Below are 26985 nucleotides of genomic sequence, written 5' to 3' on the forward strand. Positions count from 1 at the left end.
TTTTTCTGTGTTTTCCAAACTTTCTACAATAAGCATGTATTATTTTTTTTTTAATTTTTTATTTATTTTTTTTTTTTGCGGTACGCGGGCCTCTCACTGCCGTGGCCTCTCCCGTTGCGGAGCACAGGCTCTGGACGCACAGGCTCAGCAGCCATGGCTCACAGGCCCAGCCGCTCCACGGCACATGGGATCCTCCCGGACCAGGGCACGAACCCGTGGCCCCTGCATCGGCAGGCAGACTCTCAACCACTGCACCAGCAGGGAAGCCCCAGCATGTATTATTTTTATAATTTTTAAATGGGGAGAATGTGGAGAGAGTATTTTTGTGTGTGTTTATGGAAGAAACAAACCAATACATTCAAACAGATGGCAAAACCGGTATTCTCTCCCTTGTGGTATTACATGACTATTCAAAGCAACCCCTGAGTTCTCAGTATACCTCCAAATAGGCCAACTATACCTTTATCTCAGGTAATAGATAGGAAAGGGATAGAAGCTGATGTGCAAGGTAAGACAGGGGATTAACTGCCTTAGCTAGTAAGGTACTAGTCAAGCGTCATAACTTCTTGTCTTTAAAGACCTCTTACTGGTCAAATAATATAAAAGGTGTCTGGTCATAGCCTACAAGTTCCACTGACTTTAGAAATGAAATGTGCTATTAACATATATCAGGTATGTCCTTTTAAAATTATTTTTAAAATAGGTAATACACGTACACGTCACAAAATTCAAAAGTACAAAAGGGTATACAATAAAAAGTAAATCTCCCTTCCACTGCTCCCTTCAGCTCCCCAAGGCAGTCAATATTATTATTTTGTGAATCCTTTTGGAGAATATGCATTTAAATGATAATATTACATTAAGTACAAATGGTAGCAGAGCATACATACTGCCCTGACTTTTTTTCATTTAACATCTTAGAGACTGGTCCATATTCATATCTAGAAAGCTACCTTTTTATTTTCAATGGTTACAGAGTATGCCATTGTAGCAAAGTCCCGTAATTTAACTAGTCCCCTATTGATGGGCACTTATTTCCAATCTTTTATTCTACCAAGCAATGCTACAATGAATAACCTAATACATGTAATTTAACACATTTGCAAGCATATTTTAGATGCTCACCAGCAATGCTTGAGAGCATTACCAACACAGCACATGAGCAAACTCTTTGATCTTTGCTAATCTGTTAGGTTTATTACTGTGATTACTCTGTTCGTATCTTCTACATCTTTTTTTTTAATCAGGTTGTTAGGCTTTTTCTTATTGATTTCTATATTTGTATATTAGGAAATTAATTCATGGTCTGTGAACTGTAAATACTTTTCCTACTCAGTAATTTGTTACCTGTCTTTATTTATGATGGATTTTTTTGCCGTAAAAAAAAAATATATATATGGATGGATGGATGGAGAGAGGGAGGGAGAGAATAAATAAATTTGAATAAAAATATGTATTTTCTTTCCTTTTCTGGCTTCGAGCTTTTTAAAAATATTATTTAGAATATTTTTACTAACACTCCAGTATTAGAAAAAAATCCCATGTGGTCTTAGGGTACTTTTATGATTTCTTTCATTTTTTTCAACATTTAAATCCTTGATCCATGCATCCTTGACCATATTTTACTGTAAAGTGTGGAATAAAGAGACAGCTTTTTTTCCTAGATGTCTATCCTATTATTGTAAAGAAAAGTATTGAATAATGTATCTTTTTTCCCAACTGATTTGAAATGTCAACCTTAGGGGATTTTCTTTCTTTCTTTCTTTTTTTAAAAATTAATTTTTGGCTGTGTTGGATCTTCATTGCTGTGTGTGGGCTTTCTCTAGTTGCAGCAAGTGGGGGCTACTCTTAGTTGTGGTGCGCGGGCTTTTCATTGTGGTGGCTTTTCTTGTTGCAGGCTCTAGGCACGCGGGCATCAGTAGTTGTGGCACGTGGGCTCAGTAGTTGTGGTGCATGGGCTTAATTGCTCTGCGGCATGTGGGATCTTCCCGGACCAAGGCTTGAACCCATGTCCCCTGCACTGGTAGGCGGATTCTTAACCATTGCACCACCAAGGAAGTCACAGGGGATTTTCAAAAAACATTTTTCTCTTTCTACATGAGGACAGAGCTATTGCTCTTAATTCTGCATATGATTTAAAGACTTTAATCATCCTCAGAGTACTTTAAGACACCACAAATCAACCTTTCCCTTCCATTTCTTCCTCAATCTAACATATTTTATGAACAAGCAAAGGTAAAGCGTAATATCCATGGTACTTATCTTGAGTCACACTTTAAGTTCCCTGGAATCCAGTTTATTGATCATCCACTATCTAACAATAAATTCCAGGCATGTTCTTACGATACCAAAGAAAGTCAACTTCAAGAATGGTTTAAAAAATAAATTGAGGCGGCTTCCCGTGTGGCCTCTGCCAATGACATATGACAAAATAGGGCACTAAGCTCCCCGAGCCTCAGGTTCCCCATCCAGGAGTTGAGGAGCAAACCTTCCTTCAGACGCTTCTTGTTGGTATTTTATGAAATCACAAGGCAGCGGGCTGTGGCCAAGATGGTGAAGTAGGAAAACCCTGAGCTTGCCTCCTCCCACATGCACACAAACATTACAAATATTTACAGAGCAACTATCTATGAGAATGACCTAAAGACCAGCAGAAAAGATTTTCCACAGCTAAAAATATAAAGAAATAACCAAAACGAGATGGCTAGGAGGGGTGGAGTTGTGTTATAGTCAAGACCCATACCCCCAGGTGGGTGACCCACAAACGGGAGGATGATTACAATTGCAGAGGTTCTCCTGAAGGAGGGAGGGGTCTGAGGCCCACATTGGGCTCCCCAGCCTGGGGTTTTGCACAAGCCCCTGAAATTTTGACTTTGAAAGCCACTGGGGCTTACTTTTGGGAGGCCCAGAGGGCTGTGAGAAATAGAGTCTCCACTCTTAAAGGGTGTATACAAAATCTCACATGCTCTAGGACCCAGGGCAGAAACAGTCGTTTGAAAGGAGCCCGGGTCAGACCACCTGCTGATCTTGGAGAGCCTCCTGGAGAGGCAGGAGGTCATTGGAGCCCAACCTCTGGGATATAGATACTGGTGGCAACCATTTGGGGGAGCTCGTTCTACCACTAGAACACTGGTGTTGGCAAGTGCCATTTTGGAGTCCTCCCTCTAGCCTATTAGTGCTGGGAGCTTACCCACCCACCAGTGAGCTGGCATTGGAGCTCCCCCAGCTGCAAAGACAGTCACACTGGGACATGGTCCCACCCAACAGCAAGCTGGCACCAGCCCTAGGACCCCCAGACTATGAAGGCAGCTACTTAGGGACCCAGCCACCCAGCAGGTTGGCAGCCACTACAAGAGGCAGGGCCTGGCAGCCAATGTGGCCAGAGGCCAGTCATGCTTACCAGTATGTCCATAGTAGTCAGCCTCATCACAACAGAAGAGCCCATGCAGCTCACATAGGCGGCACCCATACAGCATATAGCTCTGGTGATCAGAGGGGAGTGTGCTACTTGGCCCCATAGGATGTCTCCTACATAAGGCCACTTCTCCAAGATCAGGAAATGTAACTGACCTATCTAATACATAGAAATAAACAGACAATTAAGCAAAATGGGGAGACAAAGGAATATCTTCCAGACAAATGAACAAGACAAAACCCCAGAAGAACTAGGCAGAGTGGAGATAAGTAATCTACCTGATAAAGAGTTCAAGGTAATGATCACAAAGATGCTCAACACACTCAGGAAAATAAAAAATGAACGCTGAGAAGTTTTAACAAAGAGTTAGAAAATATAAAGTAGAACCAAAGAAATAAAATAAAATAACTGAAATAAAAAATACACCAGAAGGAATCAACAGTAGATTAGATGATACAGAGGAAAAGATCAGCACACTGGAAGACAGAGTAATGGAAATCACTGAAGCTAAACAGAAAAAAAAAAATTTTTAAATGAGGAGAAAAAAAATGATATAAGTCTATATTGACCTGAAAAGATGCTCAAGATATATGGTTTTCTTGAAAATCAGGAATCAAACAAGTACTACAGAATTGTTCCATTATTAAAAACAACAAAAAACTAGATACATATGTCTGAATATGTATGTATATTAAAAAGCCTATAAGAATAAAAAAATGAGGAAAGCTTAAGAGACTTCTGGGACCACTCCAAGCATGTTAACATTTACAATATAGGGGTCTCAGAGAAGTAGAGAGAGAGAAAGGGGCAGAGAACTTATCTGAAGAAATAATAGCTGAAAATAGCAGACATCCAGGTCCAGGAGGCACAGAGAGTCCCAAACAAGATGAACTCAAAGATATCCACACCAAGACACATTATAATTAACATGGAAAAATTAAAGATAAAGAGAGAATCTTAAAAGCAGCAAGAGAAAAGGAACTAGTTATGTACAAGGGAACTTCCATAAGACTAGCAGCTAACTTTTCAGCAAAAACTTTGCAGGCCAGAAGGAAGGGGCACTATATATTCAAAGTGATGAAAAGAAAAAACCTACAACCAAGAATACTCTACCTGACAAGGCTATCATTCAGATTTGAAGAAGAGATAAAGAGTTGTACAGTCATGCAAAAGCTAAAAGAGCTTAGCACCAGTAAAGATCAGAGTGGAAACAAATGAAATAGAGACTGAAGAAAAATCAATGAAACTGAGAGCTGGTTCTTTGAACAGATAAACAAAACTGATAAACCTTTAACCACACTCATCAAGAAAAAAAGAGTGGGCCTAAGTAAATGAAATCAGAAACGAAAGAAGAAAAGTTACAACTGATACCATAGAAATATAAAAGATCATAAGAGATTACTACAAAAAATTATTATATGCTAATAAAATGGACAATCTAGAAGAAATGGATAAATTCCTAGAAACATACAATCTCCCAGGACTGAATCAGAAAGAAATAGAAAATATGAACAGACTGATTACCAGTAATGAAACTGAATCAGTAGTAAAAAAAAAAGCCTCCAAACAAACAAAAGTCTAGGACCAGATGGCTTCATAGGTGAATTCTACTAAACACCTGAAGAAGAGTTAGCACCTACCTTCTCAAATTATTCCAAAAAATCACAGAAGAAGGAACAATTCTGAATGCATTCTGTAAGGCCAGCATCACCCTAATACCAAAACCAGGCACCACGAAAAAAGAAAGTTACAAGCCAATATCACTGATAAACATAGATGCAAAAATCTTCAACAAAATACTAGCAAACAGAATCCAACAACACATTAAAAGGATCATACACCATGGTCAAGTGGGACTCATCCTAGGGATGCAAGAATCGTTCAATATCCGCAAATCAATCAATGTGATACACCACATTAACAAACTGAAGAATAAAAATTATATGATTATCTCAATAGATGCAAAAGAGCTTTTGATAAAATTCAACATCCATTTATGATAAAAACTCTTAACAAAATGTGTATAGAAGGAACATGCCTCAACAAAATAAATGCCATATATGACAAATCTACAGCCAGCATCATACTCACTGGTGAAAACCTTAGAGTATTTTCTCTAAGATTGGGAACAAGATGAGGATGCCCACTCTCGCCACTTTTATTCAACATAGTATTGGAATTGTTAGCCACAGCAGACAAGAGAAATAAATAAAAGGTATCCAAATTGGAAAGAAAGAAGTAAATCTGTCACTGTTTGTAGATGACATAATAATGTGTAGAGAAAACTCTAAAGACACCACCAAAAAAATATTAGAACTAATAAATTAATTGAGTAAAGTTTCAGGGTATGAAATTAATATACAGAAATCTGTTGTGTTTCCATACACTAAAAATGAACTATCAGAGAGAGAAATGAAGAAACAATCCCATTTACAATGGCATCAAAAAGAATAAAACACCTAGGAATAAATCTAAACAAAGAGGTATAAAAACCTATACTCAGAAAACTATAAGACATTGATGAAAGAAATTCAAGAGGACACAATACATGGGAAGATATACTGTGCTTATGGATTGGAAGAATTATTATTGCTAAAAAGACCATACTACCCAAGGCAATCTACAGATTCAATGCAATCCCTACACCAAAATACTAATGGCATTTTTTGCAGAACTAGAACAAATAATTCTAAAATATGTATGGAAACACAAAAGACCCTGGATAACCAAAACAGTCTTGAGAAACAAGAACAAAGCTAGAGCTCCCAGGTTTCAAACTACACTACAAAGCTACAGTAATCAAAATCCCTACCAAAATACTAACAGCATTTTTTGCAGAACTAGAACAAGTAATTCTAAAATATGTATGGAAACACAAAAGACCCTGGACAACCAAAACAGTCTTGAGAAACAAGAACAAAGCTAGAGCTCCCAGGTTTCAAACTACACTATAAAGCTACAGTAATCAAAAAAGTATGATACTGGCATGAAAATAGACACATAGGTGAATGGAGCAGAATAGAGAGCCCAGAAATAAACCCAAACTTAGATGGTCAATTAATCTATGACAGAGGAGGCAAGATCATACAATGGGGAAAAGATAGCCTCTCTAATAAATGGTGTTGGGAAAACCGGACAGCTACAGGGAAAAGAATCAAATTGGACTATTCTCTTACACTATAAATAAAAATAAACTCGAAATGAATTAAAGACTTCAATGTAAGACCTGAAACCGTAAAATTCCTAGTAGAAAACAGGCAGTATGCTCTTTGACATCAGTCTTAGCAATATTTTTTTGATATGTCTCCTCAGGCAAGGGAAACAAAAGCAAAAATAAACTAATAGGACTATATCAAATAAGAAGCTTTTGCACAGTGAAGGGAACTATCAACAAAACGAAAAGACAGCCTACTGAATGGGAAAAGATATTTGCAAATGATATATCCAATAAAGGGTTAATATCCAAAATATACAAAGAACTCATATAACTCAACATCAAACAAACAACTCAATTAAAAAATGGGCAGAGGACCTGAATAGACATTTTTCAGAAAAAGACATACAGATGGCCAACAGACACATGAAATGATGCACAATATCACTAAATCATCAGAGAAATGCAAATCAAAACCAAAATGAGTTATCACCTTACACTTTTCAGAATGGCTATTATAAAAAAGACAACAATTAAGTGTTGGTGAGAATGTGGAGAAAGGGGGATCCTTGTGCACTGTTGGAGGGAGTGTAAATTGGTGCAGCCATTATGTAAAACAGTATGGCAGTTCCTCAAAAAATTAAAAATAGAACTATCATAGGAGCTAGCAATTCCACTTCTGGGTACAGCTGACCCTTGAACAACGTGAGTTTGAACTGCACATGTCCATTTATATTCAGATTTTTTTCAATAAATACATACTATAGTACTACAAGATCTGTGGCTCATTGAGTCTGCTGATGCCAAAACGTGGATACAAAGGCCAGCTGTAAAGTTATACACAGATTTTTGTCTTTCCAGGATTGTCACTCCTAACCCCTGAGTTGTTCAAGGGTCAACTGTATTTTTCCAAAGTAAACAAAAACACTAATTTGAAAAGATATACGCATCCCTATGTCCATTGCATCATTATTTACAATAACCAAGATATGGAAGCAACCAAGTATCCATTGATAGATGAATGGATAAAGAAAATGTGACATATATATATATATATATATATATATATATATATATAATGGAATATTATATATATGTACTTACATAATAGAATATTACTCAGCCATAAAATAGAATGAAATCTTGCCATCTGTAACAACATGGACAGATCCTGAGGGTATTATGCAAAGTGCAATAAGTCAGAGAAAGACAAATACCTTATGATTTCACTTACACGTGGAATCTAAAAAACAAAACAAATGAATAAACATAACAAAACAGAAAGAGACTCGTAGATACAGAGAAGAGACTGGTGGTGTCAGAGGGGAGATGGAGGGGTGCAATGAGTGAAATAGGTGAGAGAGATTAAAAGGTACAAACTTTCAGTTATAAAATAAGTCAAAGGGGTGTAAGGTACAGCATGGAGAATATAGTCAATAATATTTTAATAACTTTGTATGGTGACGGATGGTAACGTATTATGGTGATCATTTTGTAATGTATAAAAATACCAAATCACTCTGTTGTGCACTTGAAACTAATATAATATTGTAAGTCAATTATACTTCAATTTTAAAAAAAAGAAAAAAGTTGAACTCAGAAACAGAAAGTAGTAAGGGGCTGGAAGGTGGGGGAAATGGGGAGATGCTGGTCAAAGGGTACAAGCCTTCAGTCAGAAAATGAATAACGTATAGCATATATCCTCCATAGGAGCCGGCACCAGACTGAGCTAATAATGGTTATCATAAGAAGAGTAATAATAACAATAACAGCTCCTAACAAGAATCTACTATCCTTGTCCTGGTCTTACCTCAGCGGGGAGCCCTTCAAATTGGGGAGGCTTGCAGTGGGAGTCAGGATCGTTCCACTTCTCAAAAAACTCTGCACACTTGTGAGGATGATTCTCATCCATGTTCTTTTCTGTTTGATCCCGGACAAGTCCACTGAGACAGACAAAAAGACAATATGTGGCAAAGAATTACGCAAGGTCAGGAACTGGGGCATGAAAATGGGAGTTTGAGGACCTTACCCAAGGCCATGAATCCCTAAGCCAATGAAGTACATGATAAAAATATGGTGTGTATACCAGAAGACCTCAGAATAACTCTTCCGGATAAATTCCATAGCTAAAGTCACCATGAGAACTAGAGCTATTGTGATGATCACTCCAGTGACACCAGCAATGTGGGTGAATGTCACATACTCCATTGTCTATGAAAGTAGAAATTTCAGCCTGACACAATGTCCACCAGGGACACCATGCCTTTCCTGCTCATGACCAGATTCCAGATGCTTTGCCCTTGAGTCAACTCACCGTGTTTGAGGACTGGATGGGATTTAGCCAAGAATTTTTCTCCTGATGAGATAGGTTGGAGAGAATGGAAGCAAGGGATCCATCTGTGGCCTGTCGGCTTCTGCTATATCGTTCAAAGTTAAACAGGTGTGTGGTGATGTGAATAGCTAAATGAAAAGATGGAAAGGAATGTGAGAGTTGTCTCAGAAACATCATGGCAGGCATGCCCCACTAGAAGAGGAGGATCCTATATATAGTGCCAAGCAGAATGATGAGTCCACAGAAGGTGCCCAATAATGATTACAGAGAGAATCAAGATCTTTTTTATACTCACTCTGTCCCCAAAGGAATAGAATGTAAATTCCATGAAAGCAGGTTTAGAATAGTGCCTGACAAATAATGCCACGTGTTCAATAAATATATTTTGAATGTTTATATGCGTGGATGAATGAAACTAGATTCTGAATGTCCAGGAGCCTGCAGTTTCATCGTTTGCCCCAGTTACCCAGTAGGCAGATTATATATGCCACCAGCTTGTGGAAGGTGAGGTTGTGATCCAGTTGCTTTCCCAGGGTGCGCCTACAAAACAACAAATGTAAAATGATCAAGATCAGGTGTATCCAGGCAGCTTTATGAAATTCGCTAACCCATAACCAACATGTCTTACATAGAGTGTGCCAATACACACCCACTCTTGCTCACCCCCTTGGTTACCAAAGGAGACCTCTGGCTTCCATTCCTAGGGGCTTGGTGTTGAGCTGTCCTACTGAGACGTCAAGAGTCTCTTGTCTTTAATGTGAAAGTTGACCTACAGTTGGCTGGGACTCAGTGAGCAGGTGCCTCTCAGGAAGGACAGCAAATTTCGACACACGGGAAGCAGGATCAGCATGCTGTTAAAATGCAAGCTGCAAGCAGAGGCTTGGGCCCAGGCCAATGCCAACTAGAACAGAGGAGAGAAGAAACCATTAGCTGCTTCATCTGCTCATCTTGCAGGTGAGCATGGGCCCAGTCCACTTGCCTGAGACCTGGACAATCTGTCCAAAATCTCTGTTTACAAATGACAGAAAATTTGCTGAACTTAACATTGAATTGAGAAATCCTCATGACAGTGGTTTGGAAATGTTTGACTATATATTTATCAATATGAAAGAGAACAAGATTTAATGTTAACAAATAAATTATATGAATATAATACTTTACAAGGTTTTTAGCTTAATACACTCAATTATGATTTTAGTTTGTCACTTGTAAAACAATCTTGAAGATCATATATATTTTATTTGCACTTTAAATAAAGCTTAGATATTTTGAGTTATAATTACAGATGGTAACTATTTTTCCTCTTTTCTATATTTTCTAATGTTGCAATTATATGCATGTAATAATCATGTAATAAAAACAATAAAAAATTAACCATTTATATTTAAGATCTCTTTAATAATTGAATAAAACGGGCAAAATGAATGAACCCCTCAGAGCAAAAATTTTAAACTTAGGTAGAGATTTGAGAAGGGAGAACTTCTAAGAACAAAATTTCAAACTGATTTCCTTGGGTGGCCAGGCAGCATACATCAAGATCAATCTGATCCAACAGTAGAAGCTGCTAGAAAAGGAGACAAGGAATCAGTGCTTCAAAGAAGTATTGAGCCCAGTAATAGGCTTGATTAGTATAGGCTAGACAGAATATATTCAACTCTGTGGTAGCTAATTCCGACTTCTCTCCTCAGCTGTACAACTGGTCTCTGAGTCAGCTCCTTGGGATTGCAGACAATGGGGTGTGACAATTTCACAGCAGCAGTGAAGGTGGTGGCAGCAGCCAGGCAATTTTTGTTCACTTCAGCTGACTGGTCAGCCTTACATGTATGCCTGTCAATGACTTGCTAAAAGAATATGAGATAGAGTTAACAATTTCCCGGCCTTTTTCTAATTATCTTTTCGGCACAAAAACTATTTTTCCATACAACCTAAACCCGGGACAACGTGACATTGGTTTAATAAGCCAGGTCAAGATCTGCCTACCATCCATAATGGCTTACAATGTCAGGCAGTGCAATGAACATGAGCTGCCCTACTGTTTTCCATTTCTGACTCTTCCACACGACCTGTGTTTTCTCCCTCTGCTGAGTCACACTCCAACTGTTTTTGGTAGAGACAGCCTGTTCTATTTCTGAGTAAATTTTCTCTGCTCAACTCAAATATCCTGCATTTCCACATTGGTTCCCACTGCTTGCTTATTTGAGTCACAGAGGTTCCTTAAAGCTAAAATTGACAAGTGACTTGAAGAACATAGGACTACAATTTCACAGCTACATATTCTGTGGAGGCTATCTGTATGGGATGAATTCTTTTTTTTTTTTAACACATCTTTATTGGAGTATAATTGCTTTACAATATTGTGTTAGTTTCTGCTTTATAACAAAGTGAATCAGCTATATGTATACATATATCCCCATATCCCCTCCCTCTTGTGTCTCCCTCCCACCCTCCCTATCCCACCCCTCTAGGTGGCCACAAAGCACCCAGCTGATCTCCCTGTGCTATGGGGCTGCTTCCCACTAGCTATCTATTTTATGTTTGGTAGTGTATATATGTCCATGCCACTCTCTCACTTTGTCCCAGCTTACCCTTTCCCCTCCCCATGTCCTCAAGTCAATTCTCTACAGCTGCATCTTTATTCCTGTCCTGCTCCTAGGTTCTTCAGAACCATTTTTTTTTTAGATTCTATATATATGTGTTAGCATATGGTATTTGTCTGTCTTTTTCTGACTTACTTCACCTAGTATGATAATCTGTAGGTCCATCCATTTTGCTGCAAATGGCATTATTTCATTCTTTTTTATGGCTGAGTAATATTCCATTGTATATGTGCCACATCTTCTTTATCCATTCATCTGTCAATGGACACCTAGGTTGCTTCCATGTCCTGGCTACTGTAAATAGAGCTGCAATGAACATTGTGGTACATGAGTCTTTTTGAATTATAGTTTTCTCAGGGTATATGCCCAGTAGTGGGATTGCTGCGTCATATGGTAGCTCTATTTTTAGTTTTTAAGTAACCTCCATACACCAACGTGCCATACCCACCCCCACCCTTCCTCTTCTGTCCTTGATCTGCTCCTTCCCCAGCCTTCTCCAACCTGTTACTCTGACCTGACCCCACCTTTTATACAGGCCTTGAATTTGGCAACACCACCCAATTCACAAACCCCCCCACCCCAAGTATCCCTCTTGTTTGATAGGTATTTTTCTGTGAGATCAGTCCACAGTGGTGGTTTTCAACTTGTTCATTTATTTGTTTTCAACCAAACTCTTTCTTAAAATCATAAGCAGGAATCCATAAGACAGATAAAGGTTGCTTTGGTTGAAGTAGAGACACTGCTCAGTTAGCCTTCCCCTCACACCCTGTAGGGATACCTGAATTTCTGTGGAAACCAGTTTGAAAATTGCTCAATATTTCTTTACTGTGTATTTTCATTATTGAGTCTGGGGAGTGTGCCCTGGATAGGTCTGTCAGATTTAATGAACAAAAATACAGATGCCTAGCTAAATTTGAACTTCAGATTTTTTTAAAATGAATAATTTTCTAATATGCCCCTGTCTCATGCAATATGTAGAATAACTTATACCCCCCAAAAAAAATTTGTTATTTTTCTGGAATTCAAATTTACCTGGGCATCCTGTATTTTTTTTCTGGCAACTCTAACTCTAGGCGAAATGAGGGCATTGGGTCTCAAAGAAGCCAGCGTCAGAGATAAGAAAAAACAGAGATTCCCCACATCACAACTGTGATACTCACCCCCAGGATTTGTCTTGTGTAGTAGTACTTGTTACCTTCTCAAATGACAGGAAGGCATGCACAAACAGGAAAACATTCAGCCCCAACCAAGCAGCCTAGAGGAAGAAAAATTAAGCAAGGGATAAAGTGAAATTTGGGTACAGGAAAGAGTAGATAAGGGGTAGAAAATAGTGTTACCATTTGGCTATTTTGTGTTTATCTGTTTTCATTTTGGGGGTGGTGGGTGTGCCACACAACATGTGGGATCTTAGTTCCCCAACCAGGGATAGAACCCCTGTCCCCTGCAGTGGAAGTGCAGAGTCCTAACCACTGGACCGCCAGGGAATTCCCATATCTGTTTTCATTTTAAATGAGTCAACTTACTCTGAGTCAGTTAGGACTTCAAGACATGCATTAGATGCTAATGACCAGGGTCAGCACATCAAGGCTCATAGACCAAATCTATCTCACCACCCGTTTTGTACAGCCTACAAGCTAAGAATGGTTTTTATATATTGTTGTTTTCACATTTTTAAATGGTTGGAAAAAATCAAAAGACGAATATATTTCATGACGTGAAAATTATATGAAATTCAAATTTCAGTATCTATAAATACAGTGGTATTGGAACTTAGCCACACCTACTTATTTCTGTATTGTTTATAACTGCTTTTGTGATTCAATGGAAGTGTTGAGTAGTTGTGACAGAGAACATATGGACTGCAAAGCCTAAAATATGTACTACCTAGCTCTTTACAGAAAACATTTGCCAACTTCTGGATTGGAGCGTTCAAACTATTGCACCTATAAGAAGGCAATACGTGAATAAATGGATTTCTAAAGAAATAGAAAATAAATTTAACATCTGTGACAATACCCATCTGAAGGGACTAAACCATTCCAGATGGGCCTGCCTCTTTAATACACTTTCCTGACATACACTTTCCTGTTTTTAGATTGTGATTCTTTTTTCAAATTAACCTATCATTGCTTTGGACTCATTTGAGCTCTTAAGACTTCTTTTGTCTGTCCCAAGATCTGTCTCTACATTGGCAAAGAGGGAAATTTGGAACCTACCGTCCATTTCCTTGGAGAACAACCAGGTGGGCTTTAGCCCAAGCTTGAAGGTGCTAGTCTGTAATTGATCAGGACTCTAGGGCACTGGGATGCCTCTGATATATATCCATGGCCCCAGGATGGTCCAGAACCATCTCAGCCCCACAGGTAGAGGGCCTTTAGCCTAGAACATGGGGCATTCAGATTCCCTAGATCTGGACCACTCACACACCTTTGGCATCATAACATAGTGATTCGAAGTGTGATATTGGAGTCAAACTCCTTGGGCTCAAATTCTAGCTCCACCACTTTCTAGCTCTGTAATCTTAGATCTGTGATTTAACTTTTCTGAACCTCAATTTCTTCACCTATAAAATGCGGACAATAACTATATCTACCCCACAGCAATGCTGTGAGGCTTACATGCAATAATGTACGTGAAGTGATTAATACAGTGCTTGGTGCATAGTAGAAGCTCAATAAATTCTGCCTGTGTCATCACCAGACTGGCTTTACCAATCAATTTCTTCCTGCATTCTTTGCCCACACACCCTTTCCAGAGTTGTGTGTCTTCCAGAGATCATTTGACCTTAATGGAAAAAGAGAGGTGAAAGCCACAGATACTTCAAGAGTTCAGAAGACAAAGGAGAGAAGCTTATTTAGAGGGAGCAGAAATATTTCAGAATCTGAGAGGGACACAGAGGTAAAGACCTCTGTGTCAGCACATCATCAACTGTATGTAAGATGAATGATGAAATACAGTGACATCTGAGAGTAAGGAATTCCATTCCCCACCTTGACTGTAATTTCCTCCACTATGAATGGAAAAGAAAGAGTAGAAGACCTGGCAGGAAGAGTAAAAATATTTTGGGGGTAATTTATTTTTCATTAAAATAATAGTTCAAAGGAGTGTATGTCAGAGATAACAAGAAGTCTGAGCCTGCCAGTGGATTGGTGCAAGGTGAAAAATCAAAGCTAGTTACATCATCATCACCACCAGGGGTGATGAACTCTCCAAGCAAAACCTAAGAGAGGGATAAAAAATGCAGAGGATTTTAGACCTAGAAACACACTTATATCTAATCTAGTTTTCATCAACCCCCCCACACACACAGGTGACCTGAAGGCTAGAGAGGATAAATAATTTGATCAAGGTCACTCAATTAATAGCAGGACTGAAACTAGAGTTCAGTTAGAGAGTGCATTAGAAGGGGATTGTGCATATGTGGTGTGGTAAAGGCATTCTGGCTTGAACCCTGGGGAGCTAGCTTTGAGTGATGGCTCTGCAATCAATTCACTGTGTGACGTCTAGGTCTTATTTTCCCTTATAAAATCAAAGAGTTGGTCTGCACTACACAAAGCTGTAGCCACTAAGTACATGCGGCTACTAAGCACATGAAATATGCCTAGTTTTAATTGAGATGTGCTGTAAGTATTAAATACACATCGGATTTCAAAGACTTAGTAAAAATAAAAGAATATAAATTATCTCATTTAATATTTTCATATTGATTACAGGTTGAAAGGATAACTTTTTGATATATTGGGTTAAACAAGATATATTACTGGAAATTAATTTCACCTATTTCTTACCTTTTTCAATTGTCTAGGTATTAGACAATTTTTAAATTACATATGTGATGTTACATTATATTTCTAGTGGACAGCACTGGACCATAATCTCTAAGATCACTTATATCTCAAACATTCAATTTTATTATTTCTTGATGTGAGCAATATAAGAAGAATGGAGAGAAATGAATGCTCCATGGCACTAGTTAGAAGTGAAATGGAAGAGAAAAAGAGAAGACAAAAAATGAAAACAGACTGAAATTCCAAATACTTGTGGTTTATATTTTTGTCTCTTTACCAATCAATTTCTGGAGTTGGACTTTTTTCCTTTTCTAAAATGCTGAAATATATCATACACAGAAAAGTGTATAAAACATATATGTAATCATAGAGTTGGACCTTTCAGCTGATAACTGGCCTTGATGAGCTCAATATTGGCATGGAATCTTTCCCTTTCAAGTAACTTCACAAATATTAACAAACATAATGTCTCCTTACTCTAAGAGTAATCATTAGAAAGTGAAACATCACTTACCAGAAACAAAACTGAGAACCAATGGTTAACCACCCAGTTTCCCATTGTCAAGTGGTGGTTTGGAGCCTCTGTAGGCAGCAGGGAAGATTCAGCAACTTGGATTCTGGAGAGATTCTTCAGGGTTGGCACCTCTGTCCAGCTCAGGGACTGTGAATCTTTAATATGTGAAAGATGCACACCTACCCACAAAGCTTTCAGGAATGAATACATGCACTCTGCCTTCCTCCTCTGGTCAGAACTATGTTATCAGCTTTGGTAGACCAGCCCTACCTATAAGTACCACAGGTGTTTTCCCTGGTGGGGTTTTATCCCTTCAGGAAATAACAATCTTCTTGGGTGAGAATGTTCTCTCCCATCAACTTATCAACATGATTTAATGTGAGGCATTGTCTTCCTTGATAAGACATTCGCTAAGGCTTCTCATAAGGAAGATTTTAGGCTGAGGCTATAAACAGATGATCTCAGGAAAAGCAGGGCAGAACGCACGCATGTTAAGTAAGCTGCTTTAAGGTGGGCTTTCAGAAGAGCTGCTGCAGCTGCCTGCTGCAATTTGGACCTCAGCCTGGCTAGCTCAGAAACTTTGTTTACCAGTTCTCCTGGAAGATGATCTGGCACTGGGGAGCGCTTGACTGGTTGGAAGGACAAGTGAAAAAAATGGCCACATAAAATAAAAGAAAATTTAGCAGGTACAAATGAACACCTCGGTTCAAAAAAAACAGAGGCAAAGTATTCCAAACGAGAGAGGTGATTGTATTCTAGTATGATGGATTAGCTAGAGTTGTGTGTTCAGTTCTGGGCACTGATATTTTTCCTTTTCTAAAATGGTGAAATATACACAGAAGAATATATAAAACATATATATGTAATTTAAAAAATAATTTTAAGGAATGAATAACTATGTACTCAGTACCCAGGTTTAAAAAATTGAATATTTACTTCCAGTATCTTAAAGTCCTCTCTGTGTCCCTCTGTGATCACGATTTCCCTTCTTCCCCAGTCTCTCCCCCATCAGATGTAACTACTATCCTGAAATTTGGAGTAATCATTGCCCTGTTTTTCTCTACAGTTTTACTAACTAAATGCATTCCTAAACAACATATTGTTTAGTTTTTCCTGTTTTTGAACCTCTAAGTAAATGGAATCTGTTTGTATGTATATATGCTCCTGTGATTTGCTTCTTTCACTCAACATTGTGTCTCTGAGATTCATACATGTTGGCACATGTAGTTCCCACAGTTTGCGGGATCTCATTTCCCACAGCAGGGATTGAACCCGGGCCATGGCATTGAAAGCCTGGAATCCTAACCACTAGGCCACCGGGGAACTCCCAGTTGAGCATCTTTTAATTCAACTGTTGGCCATTTGAGTGAGTTTTCTTCTTTGAGAGGTGCCTAGTCTAGTTTCTGGCCTTCCTTCCTTCCTTTCTTTCTGGTGTGATTTCCCAAGTCTTTATTGTGTGGTTACAGAGGATGTGGAGATTGGTTTCAGGAGTTTTGACATGGTGGGAAAGACGTCGTATTCCCTGAGCTCTTCAATGTGTCTGTAGGTTTCACAGTGCTTGGCTCTGCATCCTTGTTTGGCCACCTTACACCAAAAGACTAAGTTTTGGAAATCAAAAGTTCAACCTGGCTTCAGCCCCTCTTGCAAAGGTGATAGTATGAACTTGTTTCTTTCATTTTTTCTTCTCTTTCTTTTTCTTGATGTTTCATCTTTTGTCCCATCTCATTATGGTTCCTTCTCTATATCTTTAATTGTAGATCTTTTCTGCTAGTCTTTTGTTCTTCTGATCAATAATTTCTCTGTAAATAATTGTAATTTTGGTGTGTCCATGGGAGGAGGCAACATATGTATATGTATAACTGATTCACTTTGTAATAAAGCAGAAACTAACACACCATTGTAAAGCAATTATACTCCAATAAAGACGTTAAAAAAATGAGCATGAGGGCTTCCCTGGTGGCGCAGTGGTTGAGAGTCCGCCTGCCGGTGCAGGGGACACGGGTTCGTGCTCCGGTCCGGGAAGATCCCACATACTGCGGAGCGGCTGGGCCCATGAGCCACGGCCACTGAGCCTGCGCATCCGGAGCCTGTGCTCCGCAACGGGAGAGGCCACGGCATTGGGAGGCCCATGTACCGCAAAAAAAAAAGAAAAAATGAGCATGAGAATAGGCTGCCCTATAAAGTATTTTGTGCTGTGGGTTGAAAGCTTAAATAAGTAGTTTTACCTAACTAGTTTCAATTCTACCTAAATGAGGAAATTATAGAAAAATTATTGGGTGAAATATTGGTCAAATAGTATCAGGATCCTTTTACCTTCTGTAAACACCGAATAATGTACTGTCATCAACAGGGAAACCTTAACTCAGATCTCTGTTGCTTGTCTTGCTATGGAATTGCAACTCTTTGTACATAAATATGAAATGGATGGAAATATGACAGATTCATGGTTCCACTTCTAAAATAAGAAAATGTTGCCTTTAATGAGACCAAGGCAGATGAGAGGTAGAGGAGAAAGTATAAGTAAGTCAGGCAGGCAGTCTCCTATGTTGTATAATTTTTTGAGAAATTCAAAATGACATTCCTCTTCCCCACCCCACTAAAATACAGCCTTTTCATTAGTCTGTCATAGGGTAGGAAATTCTTACCATTGGAATTAAAAAGCTATGCTCCCAGAGGCTATAATTAAATTCCATTGTTATCTTGTACTGATGGAGGGGTGGGGTGGGGGATGAAGCCTCTGCTCTAAGGAGAGAGAGGGAAGTAACGAATCAACCCACTATCACCTGTAACTCATATTTTCACAGAAGGCAGGATCCAGAGAGAAGGGGACCTATAACAGATTCCTGGGGCATCTGGCAATAAGGAGTAGTTAGAATGGGGTACTGTAGCAGAGGACTTTGGAAAACAGGGGTACATTGGGTGTTTGGAGGTGGACTGAAGCCAAAGTGAATGCCCGAAGACCCACTTGATCCACCTATAATGCCCTCTCCATACCTACTGAATCAGAATTTTCATTTCAACAGGATCACCAGGTGATTCATGTGCACATTAAATTTGAGAAGTGTTGCTCTTACAGAGTCTGCAACTCACAAGGGCTCAAACACTTAAGCAGGTTGGGAGAAAGATTAAATGGAAAAAAAGTTGGGAATTGGTCTCACAAAATGGTTTAATTAGATTCCTTTATTTAACAAAGATTTGTCCTTTAAGAAATGGTTTAGAAACTAAACTTCCTTCCTTCCCCCCTTGCTTGAATCTTCCCGGATCGCAAACCACACACAATCCCCCTTTTTTTTATTACAGGAAAAGCCTCAGTTTAAGTGAAATAAACATCAAGATTCCGGGCTGGAGCCCTTCTTTTGATTGTTAAGGAAATATGAAAACAAACAATAATCATAAAACCCCTAGAGACTTTGTTTAGCTACCACTTTATCTTAGCACCTGTCAGAGGTCATACAGCTGAGAGCTGGGAGGCAGGTGGCAGGTCAGATCTCAAAGTGGACTGCTCTTAAAAAAAATAAGAACAAAATATAGTCATTGCTCCAACTTAAGGCTCTCACATTTAGAAATCTCAATTGGAACTCAGCTTAGGTCCTTGGCCTTTTCTGAGCAAGCTGATTCAATGAAAAGGGATCCCCTATTTTTCCTAATAGGTAGTCCAGCTAGGCCTGTTAATGTGCGCCTACCAGAAGGGAAAAAAACTAGCCAGGCTGGAGACAGAGCAGGTGGCAGACAATCTTTGAGGAAAGATTGAAAATGTGCCTCTGCCTTGGAACTGACCTCTCTTCACTCTGATTTTTTGCTACCCTCAGGTGGCTTCCTGGTAGTATAAAGAGAGGAAAAACAGGTAACTTTGGGGGAGACGAGGAATATTATTTTACTGTTTTATAATTGGATTATAAATTAGTTCATTTCCAAGGGGGAAAATGAATATCTTGAGGAGTTTGGGGTAAGTTCCATTTTCTCAGGGAAAACTTGATTCTACTGGGCTTTCCAGAGACTAAATCAGAGAATCAACAAAGTAAGCATTTGCTCATTCAATGTTCACTCAACAAACATTTATTAAATACTTACTCTCTAACAGGCACTGTGTTAGGAGCTGATGATACAGCAGTAAATAAGATATACAAGCTCTCTGTCCTTATGGAACTTATATTTTGGTGGGATAGACAGATTAAAAACAAATAAAAAGAAATATACTTCAGGTAATGAGGAGTGCTATGAAGAAAATTGAAACAGGGAAGGGAATAGACCATGATGTGTGTGGTGGAGGGGCTATTTTAGATAGGATGATCAGGGAAGACTTCTTTGAGTAGTTGACATATGACACTTGTATTCTGAGAAGGGAACAGTCATGCTTCTTTGGCGTTCTAGAGGGAGAACTAATACATATAAAGGACCTGAGGTGGAAATGAGCTTGGTGTACTAGAGGAACAGCAAGAAGGCCAGTGTTATGGGTTGAATTGTATCTCCTCTAAAATTCATATGCAGGGGAATTCCCTGGTGGTCCAGTGGTTAGGACTCAGCACTTTCACTGCCGAGGGCCCAGGTTCAATCCCTGGTCAGGGAACTAAGATCCCACAAGCCCTGTGGCGTGGCCAAAAAAAAAAAATTGTATGCAGAACCCCCAGTACACTAGAAAGCAACCTTATTTGGATGTAATTCATTAAGATGAAGTCATACTGGAGTAGGGTGGGCTTTTAATATGACTAGTGTCATTATAAAGGGAGGAAATTTGAACACATACATGCACACAGGGAGAACACCATGTGAAGATGAAAGCAGAGATCACTGTGATGGTTCTATAAGCCAAGGAATACCCAAGATTGCCAGCAAACCATCAGAAGCTAGCGGACAGGCATGGAACAGATTCTTCACAGCTCTGAGAAGGAAAAGTCCCTGTCAACATCTTGAACTGGGACTTCTAGCCTCCAGAAGTGTGAGACAACAAACTTCTTTCTGTTGAAGCCACTCAGTGTGTGGTACTTTGTTATGGCAGCCCTAACAAATGAATACAGCCAGTGTTTCTAGAGACAAGTGAGAGAATGGGGTAAGAAATGAGTTCAGAGAGGTAGGTAAAAGTCAGATTATCTAGGGTCTTGCAGGCCTTTGCAAATGTGATGCAAATAGACCTAAACCCATTGTTTTTGGTAGACTTAGGGAGCCTCTAAAGATTAGAGGTAAGTGAGGGCTATAGGTCGCCTCTCCCACAACCTCCTTACTAGGTAGAACATTACAGTGAAGGTAACTGTCAGACTAAATTCTGACACATGCAGTTATTAGCAATCAGGGGTCAAAACAGTCACATAGCCTCTTCTTGTAAATTGGGTGAAGTATCAATACATACTCTCTGTCTGACCTTTAGGAACTCCAGCAAGCTGCTTGCATGAAAGATTTACCTGAAACAGATGGCCTAATAATATGGTAACGGGATCAACCTATCTTCTGGGTGGAGCAGGAAAATCTTCCATTAAGTGATATATATTAGTTATCTATTGCTGTGCTACAAATTAACCCCAAAATTAGTGCCTTAACAACAAACATTGATTATATCACATAGTTTCTGTGTGTCAGGAATCCAGGATCAGCTTTGTTGGCTGCTTCTGGCTGGGAGTCTCTCATGAGGTTGCAGTCAAGATGTTGGCTAGGGTTGCAGTCACCTAAAGGCTTGAATGGGCCCGGGGATCTTCTTCCAAGGTGGTTCACTCATATGCCTAGCAAGCTAGTGTTAGTTGTTGGCAGATCTCAGTTCCTCAACACATGGCCCTCCATTTCTCATAACGTGCAAGCTCAGAGCAATGATCCAAGACAGAGCAAGACAGAAGCTGTAATGTCTTTTCTGACCCAGCCTTGGGAGTCACATTTGGTCATTTCCATAATATTCTACCAGTTACATTACAGTGGTTACATTCTTCCCTATTCAGTGTGGGAAGGGAGTAACTACACAAGGTAAGAATCACTGGGGACCATCTGGCAGGCTGGCTATCATGTAGTGGGATACGGGACCACACAGAGTCTGAGGCCTAGAATGCCACTCCAAAGAGTACTGAGCTGTTGGGTTTGCTTGCCAGATTTTTATATTCTGATCATGCAAGAATGGAAGCACCTGGACAATATTTCTAGCCACTTCACATATTTTGAAAGCAATTCATTTCACCAATGAAATCTATTTCTTACATCTTTTATGCTGATAAGTGGAGTCTGTGGTGCAAGGTTTCCTAACCTTGGGTCCTGGGGATAGAATCCACGGGGTTCTGGGACCTTGATGGGAAAAAATTATGCCTTTATTTTTTTTTTGTTACTGAATGTAGTCAACAAACCACAGTCTTATTAGTAGTACCAGTGACTTTGTCACCAGCACATATCAAAGATATTTTCATATCACATTATAGCTATTGCCAATATCTTAAAAGATCATTAAATTCATTACTATTTCAAAATTATGGTGATTATTAGACCTGCTGCTAGATCTTGTTATTTGCTGGGCTAGTAAAGAAATATATATATTAATATGTCAAAATTGTACCTTTAATATTTTTTTCTATTTCTTTTTTTATTATTATTAATTTTCATTGGAGTATGGTTGCTTTACAATGTTGTGTTAGCCTCCACTGCACAACAAAATGAATCAGCCATACACGTACGGATATCCCCTCCCTTTTGGATTTCCCTCCCATTTAGGTTACCATAGTGCAGGGCATTAGGTAGAGCTCCCTGTGCTATACAGTACGTTCCCATCAGTTGTCTATTTTATACATAGTATCAGTAATGTATATATGTCAATCCCAGTCTCCCAATTCCTCCCACCCCACCCCACCCTGTACCTTTAATATTTTGATAATTGCATTTCAACACAATTGGTTTTAATTGTAATCTTATGTGTTTTATCTTGTTGTGCATTAAAAAAATGACTCTGAATCGGGTTCACCAGTTGGCCAAAGGGGCCCATGGTACAAAGAAAGTGTAAGAACTCCTGCTTTAGCACAGGTTCAGATAGGAAAATGTGAACATGGGGGTGGGGCGTGTAACTACCTTTGGGGTAAGGACACCTGAGTAGGATCTTTCAAATGCTAACCAACCACTCCTGAGTCTATATTCCTGATTAGGATAATTCAAATGTTAACTAACCACCCCCAGAGTGTGGATTAAAACTAATTTACAATGAGTTGAATAAATTGTTTATCAATATGAATAATCATTGCCTGTTCTTTCTCCACTTCAAAATATATACAAAACCCACCCCTCCCTTCTTCCTACCTCCACTGCCCCCACCCTAGACCAATATTTCAAAAGATTATTTTTTAGACAATACACCGTTTCATTAAATCATTGATTCTATGAATCCAAGATGTCCATAGGTTGTAAAACCCATCATTCTCTTACGCACCAAGAAAGAAAAATTGCTCTTAATTAAACTATGCTGTACCATTAATGGTAAAATTCATCCCAATTTCAGAGGTGATGAAAAGTGGGAAAATATGCATCTTAGAAAAAAACAAGGTATATTACACAGCTGATACTGAAGTGTTTTGAAGTAAATTATAGGCAATATAAAACATTGCACACATACAATATAACATGGCGAGGAGTTTGGATTTTATTTTAAATGTGATAGAAAGCTGTTTTGAGCAGGGAAGAGATGTGATCCGGTTTTCATTTTTTATACATATACTCTGGTAGTTGTGCAAAGAACAGATCAGGGGAGAGGTGGATGTGACCAGAGAGGCTTGGTCTAGGGTTGGAGCAGTGGAGGTAGGAAGAAAGGGTGGATTTAGTAAATACTTTGAAGAGGAAGAAGACCAGTAATGTTCGTTCATATTGATAAACAATGTATACAACTCATTAAGCAAAAAGAAAACATTGCTACAAATCTAAATAATTCTTAACTCTTGTTTTGACATTCATTAAGTCAGTACTACTGAATCTCTTTGACTTTCAGAAGCTCTGCCAATCTTTCATTAGCTGCAGCTAAGTCCCACCTCCAGGTGCCAGTATTTCACTTCATTGTAAAGGAGAAAGCAGCATGAATGACTAGTACAAGGGCGGGAGGGAATGACTGACAACAGCCCCTTGTGTGAGCCTTCTCCAGGGACATTGATATTTTCATATGGGTGCTTTAAAATACAAAGTAACTATGTGTATTAGTTTGTTCGTGCTACCTTAACAAAATAGCACAGAGCGCGTGGCTTAAACAACAGAAATTAATTTTGTCACAGTCCTGGAGGCTGGAAGTCCAAGATCAAGGTCACCATCAAGTTGGTTTCTAGTGAGAGCTCTCTTCCTGGCTTGTAGATAGCTATCTTCTCGCTGTGTCCTCACATGGCATTTCCTCTGTGTACATGGAGAGAGGGAAAGAGGGAGAGACAAAGAGAAAGAGAATGGGAGGGAGACAGGGAGACTGGAACACCAGCCTTATCATATTAAGGCCCCTTCCTATGACCTCAACCTTTATCACCTACTTATATGCCTTATCTCCAATACAGCCTCATTAGGGGTTATAGCGCTTCAACATATGAATTTTGGGGACACACAATATAGTCCATAAGATTACCATTCTTCAAAATATATTAGGGACATAATTTGAAGTACGGAAAAAACTTATGAATAAAGATGTTCATTGCAGCATTATCTGTAGTGGTCAACAAAAAGGAAATAAGCTAAATGCTCAATAACAGAATAGTCAAATCAATTATAGCATATCTACACAGTGGAACACTATACAACTATTTAAATGAATGTAACAGGAAAACATGTATGATTTGAAGTTAATGGAGAGAAAAACCAAGATATCAGAATAATCACAACACTGTATAATCTGGCATGTAAAAAGCCTGAAAGGAAATATAGCAAAATATTAAATGTGGCAATTGATAAGTAATGAGTTTCTTTGTGACTTTTTTTGATTTTCTGAATTTTCTACGTTTTTATAATGTGCATCATTGCTTTTATATTTTAATTTTTAAATTTTTTATCAAAGTTATGCATTATCATAGTTTACAGAGTTTAAAAGTTCTACAAGTTTTGTTATGAAAAACAGTGCCCTTTTCCCTTCCCCATAATTTCCCACTCTCCAGAGGCAAGAGTTTTCAACTCCTTTAGCTGATTCTTTTGGTATTTACCTTGGTTCTCTAAATAACATTACTTTATTGCTACTTCTTGAATTTTAAGTTTTTGACATTGTCTATTGGCATTACCTACACTCACCCTGCCCTCCCAATTCACCCAAAGACCCTTTTTATCCCTACATTTTTCCAATATAGGCATATCATAATTTTGGTTAGACCACTATTCAATGTTTACAGTATGGTGACCAAGGAAACTTTATTCACAGCCACGAAGTCACAAATACTTTTCCTTACTTGCACACGTTTTTGTGTTTCCTGGAGCTCATAATTATTTTGTTTTTTCTTTAAATAATTTTCTATGTACTTAGCAAGAATTCAACTTTAAACTCTTGATCAGTTACCTCCAGCTCCTCTCCATGTGTTTTGGTGTATCAGGTATCTTGAAGATATCTCTCCTGAAGTCTTCTGACCTGTACGAGCTAGTTGACCTCTATTCCTTCTTTGTGTGCAGCTGTCATCCTGGAACCTACCTTCACCCTCTTCTGGAGTTTCCCTTTTGCCTCTTTCTTATGCTGGATCATCTCCCCACTAACCCAAGTCCTTCTGCTTTCTTGGTTTAAAGCGGTTTCAAACAGGGAACTATACTGAATATCCTGTAATAAACCATAATGGAAAAGAATATAAAAAATGTATACATGTGTATAACTGAGTCACTTTACTGTACAGCAGAGATTGGCACAACATTGTAAATCAACTCTACTTCAATAAAATTTTTTTTAAAGTAAGAGGTTTAAAGAGATTTCTTTCTTGGTTTCAAGAGGTGTATGAGGGGTAAATTTTTGAGACCTTGCTTATCAGAAATTGTATTTGTTCTATCCTCACACTTGATTGACAGCTTGGCTGGGTACAGAACTCTAGGTTAAAAATAATTATTCTTCAGAATTTTGAAGGCATTTTTGCTCATCTCCTAGTTTCCAATGTTGATATTGAAAAATCCAAAGCCATTGTGATTCCTGATCCATTATATGTGACCTGTTTTTATCTCTGGGAGCTTGTAAAGTCTTCTTTTTAACCCAACGTTGAGAAATTTTATGAAGCTGTGTTTTGGTGTGGGTCCATTTTCATCAGTCAAGGATCTTTCAACCTGGAAACTCATGACCTTCAGTTTGGGGTAAATTTCTGGACTATATTAAACATTTTATTCCCCTCATTTTCTCTTCTCTCTAAATAGAATGCCTCCTCTTCTGATATTGGACCTGCTGGACAGGTCCTCTAATTTTCAAATATTCTTTCTCCTATTTCAATCTTTGTCTTTTTGCTCTCCTTTCTGGGAGATTGCTTCAACTTTATCTTCAACTTTCCTATTGAATTTTTCCTACTGTCATATTTTTATTTCCAAAGAGCTCTTTGTTATTCTGATTTTTCCTTTTAAAAAAGAGCAACCCATTCTTACTAATGGTTTCTCTTAACTCTAGGGATACTAACAATAGTTCTTTTTTAAAAAAAATCTTTTATTCTCCCCATGTAGCAGACACCTGGTGTACATTGCTTCACATTCTTTCAGCCCACAGTTTAGCCCAGCCATTGCTGTGGCAACCAGTCTTTTGTAGGAGTAATCTGACAGTGCCTCACTTTAGCTGCACCAAGAATTGCTTCACGCCCTAGAGCTCTTCTGACCTACAAAGTTATGCTTGGGGAAATCAGCTCTGCACTGCAGTCTACATAACCCAGAAGTGCATGGTAGTTGACATCCTTGACCAATGAAGGATGGGAGCCAGTGGATTAATGCTCTCCCTTTTCATAACTCAGGAGGAAAATTCTGAGATAGGTTCAACATAGCTCCTCAGAAGGTACTAGCAAGATAGAACACCAGTTGCCAACAGCAGTGACTACTTGATAATGCATCCTTTCCTTCCTTCCCTTTTTTACTATCCCAGGTCTCTCATTCTTGTTTCCTGGGATTACTTCCCAAAATAAATCACCTGCAGGCAAGCCTTTACCTCAAGCTCTGCTTTGGGGTAGAGGAAAGAGACTGTAAAACTTTACATTATCCACTTTTGCTATGTTTACGTGGGCTACTATCTTTCATATTAGAGATTTTGTTCAGATGTGTACTGACCTTT

At 38.8% G+C, this 26985-nt stretch overlaps 1 protein-coding gene, 1 long non-coding RNA gene and 1 other non-coding gene across 4 annotated transcripts in view; 1 reads left to right on the forward strand and 2 right to left on the reverse strand.

Annotated features, from left to right (window-relative positions):
• The window catches only part of NOX1 (NADPH oxidase 1), a gene marked incomplete at its 5' end in the record, with an annotated part of 32673 nt that extends 19932 nt beyond the window's left edge, over positions 1–12741 (reverse strand). The window contains 7 exon segments of the mRNA XM_033412450.2: positions 8380–8512; positions 8599–8780; positions 8884–9029; positions 9368–9441; positions 9675–9802; positions 12659–12693; positions 12696–12741. Coding sequence (XP_033268341.2) covers positions 8380–8512; positions 8599–8780; positions 8884–9029; positions 9368–9441; positions 9675–9802; positions 12659–12693; positions 12696–12741 — 744 coding nt within the window.
• Positions 12742–12759: 18 nt separating this feature from the next.
• LOC117198036 (uncharacterized) lies at positions 12760–25488 on the reverse strand. Of its 2 annotated transcripts, XR_004478960.2 has the most exons (4): positions 25264–25488; positions 23957–24128; positions 21975–22058; positions 12760–20824 (listed from the first exon to the last, which is right to left on the reverse strand). It is a non-coding gene; the product is annotated as an uncharacterized LOC117198036 (long non-coding RNA). The 2 variants fall into 2 exon arrangements; XR_004478959.2 differs by having other exon boundaries at positions 12760–22058.
• Positions 20295–20367, forward strand: TRNAE-UUC (transfer RNA glutamic acid (anticodon UUC)). Its single transcript has one exon. It is a non-coding gene; the product is annotated as a tRNA-Glu (tRNA).
• Positions 25489–26985: the final 1497 nt, after the last annotated feature.

The sequence above is a fragment of the Orcinus orca genome, chromosome X (assembly GCF_937001465.1).
Source record: "Orcinus orca chromosome X, mOrcOrc1.1, whole genome shotgun sequence".
In the NCBI taxonomy this organism is placed as follows: Eukaryota; Metazoa; Chordata; class Mammalia; order Artiodactyla; family Delphinidae; genus Orcinus; species Orcinus orca.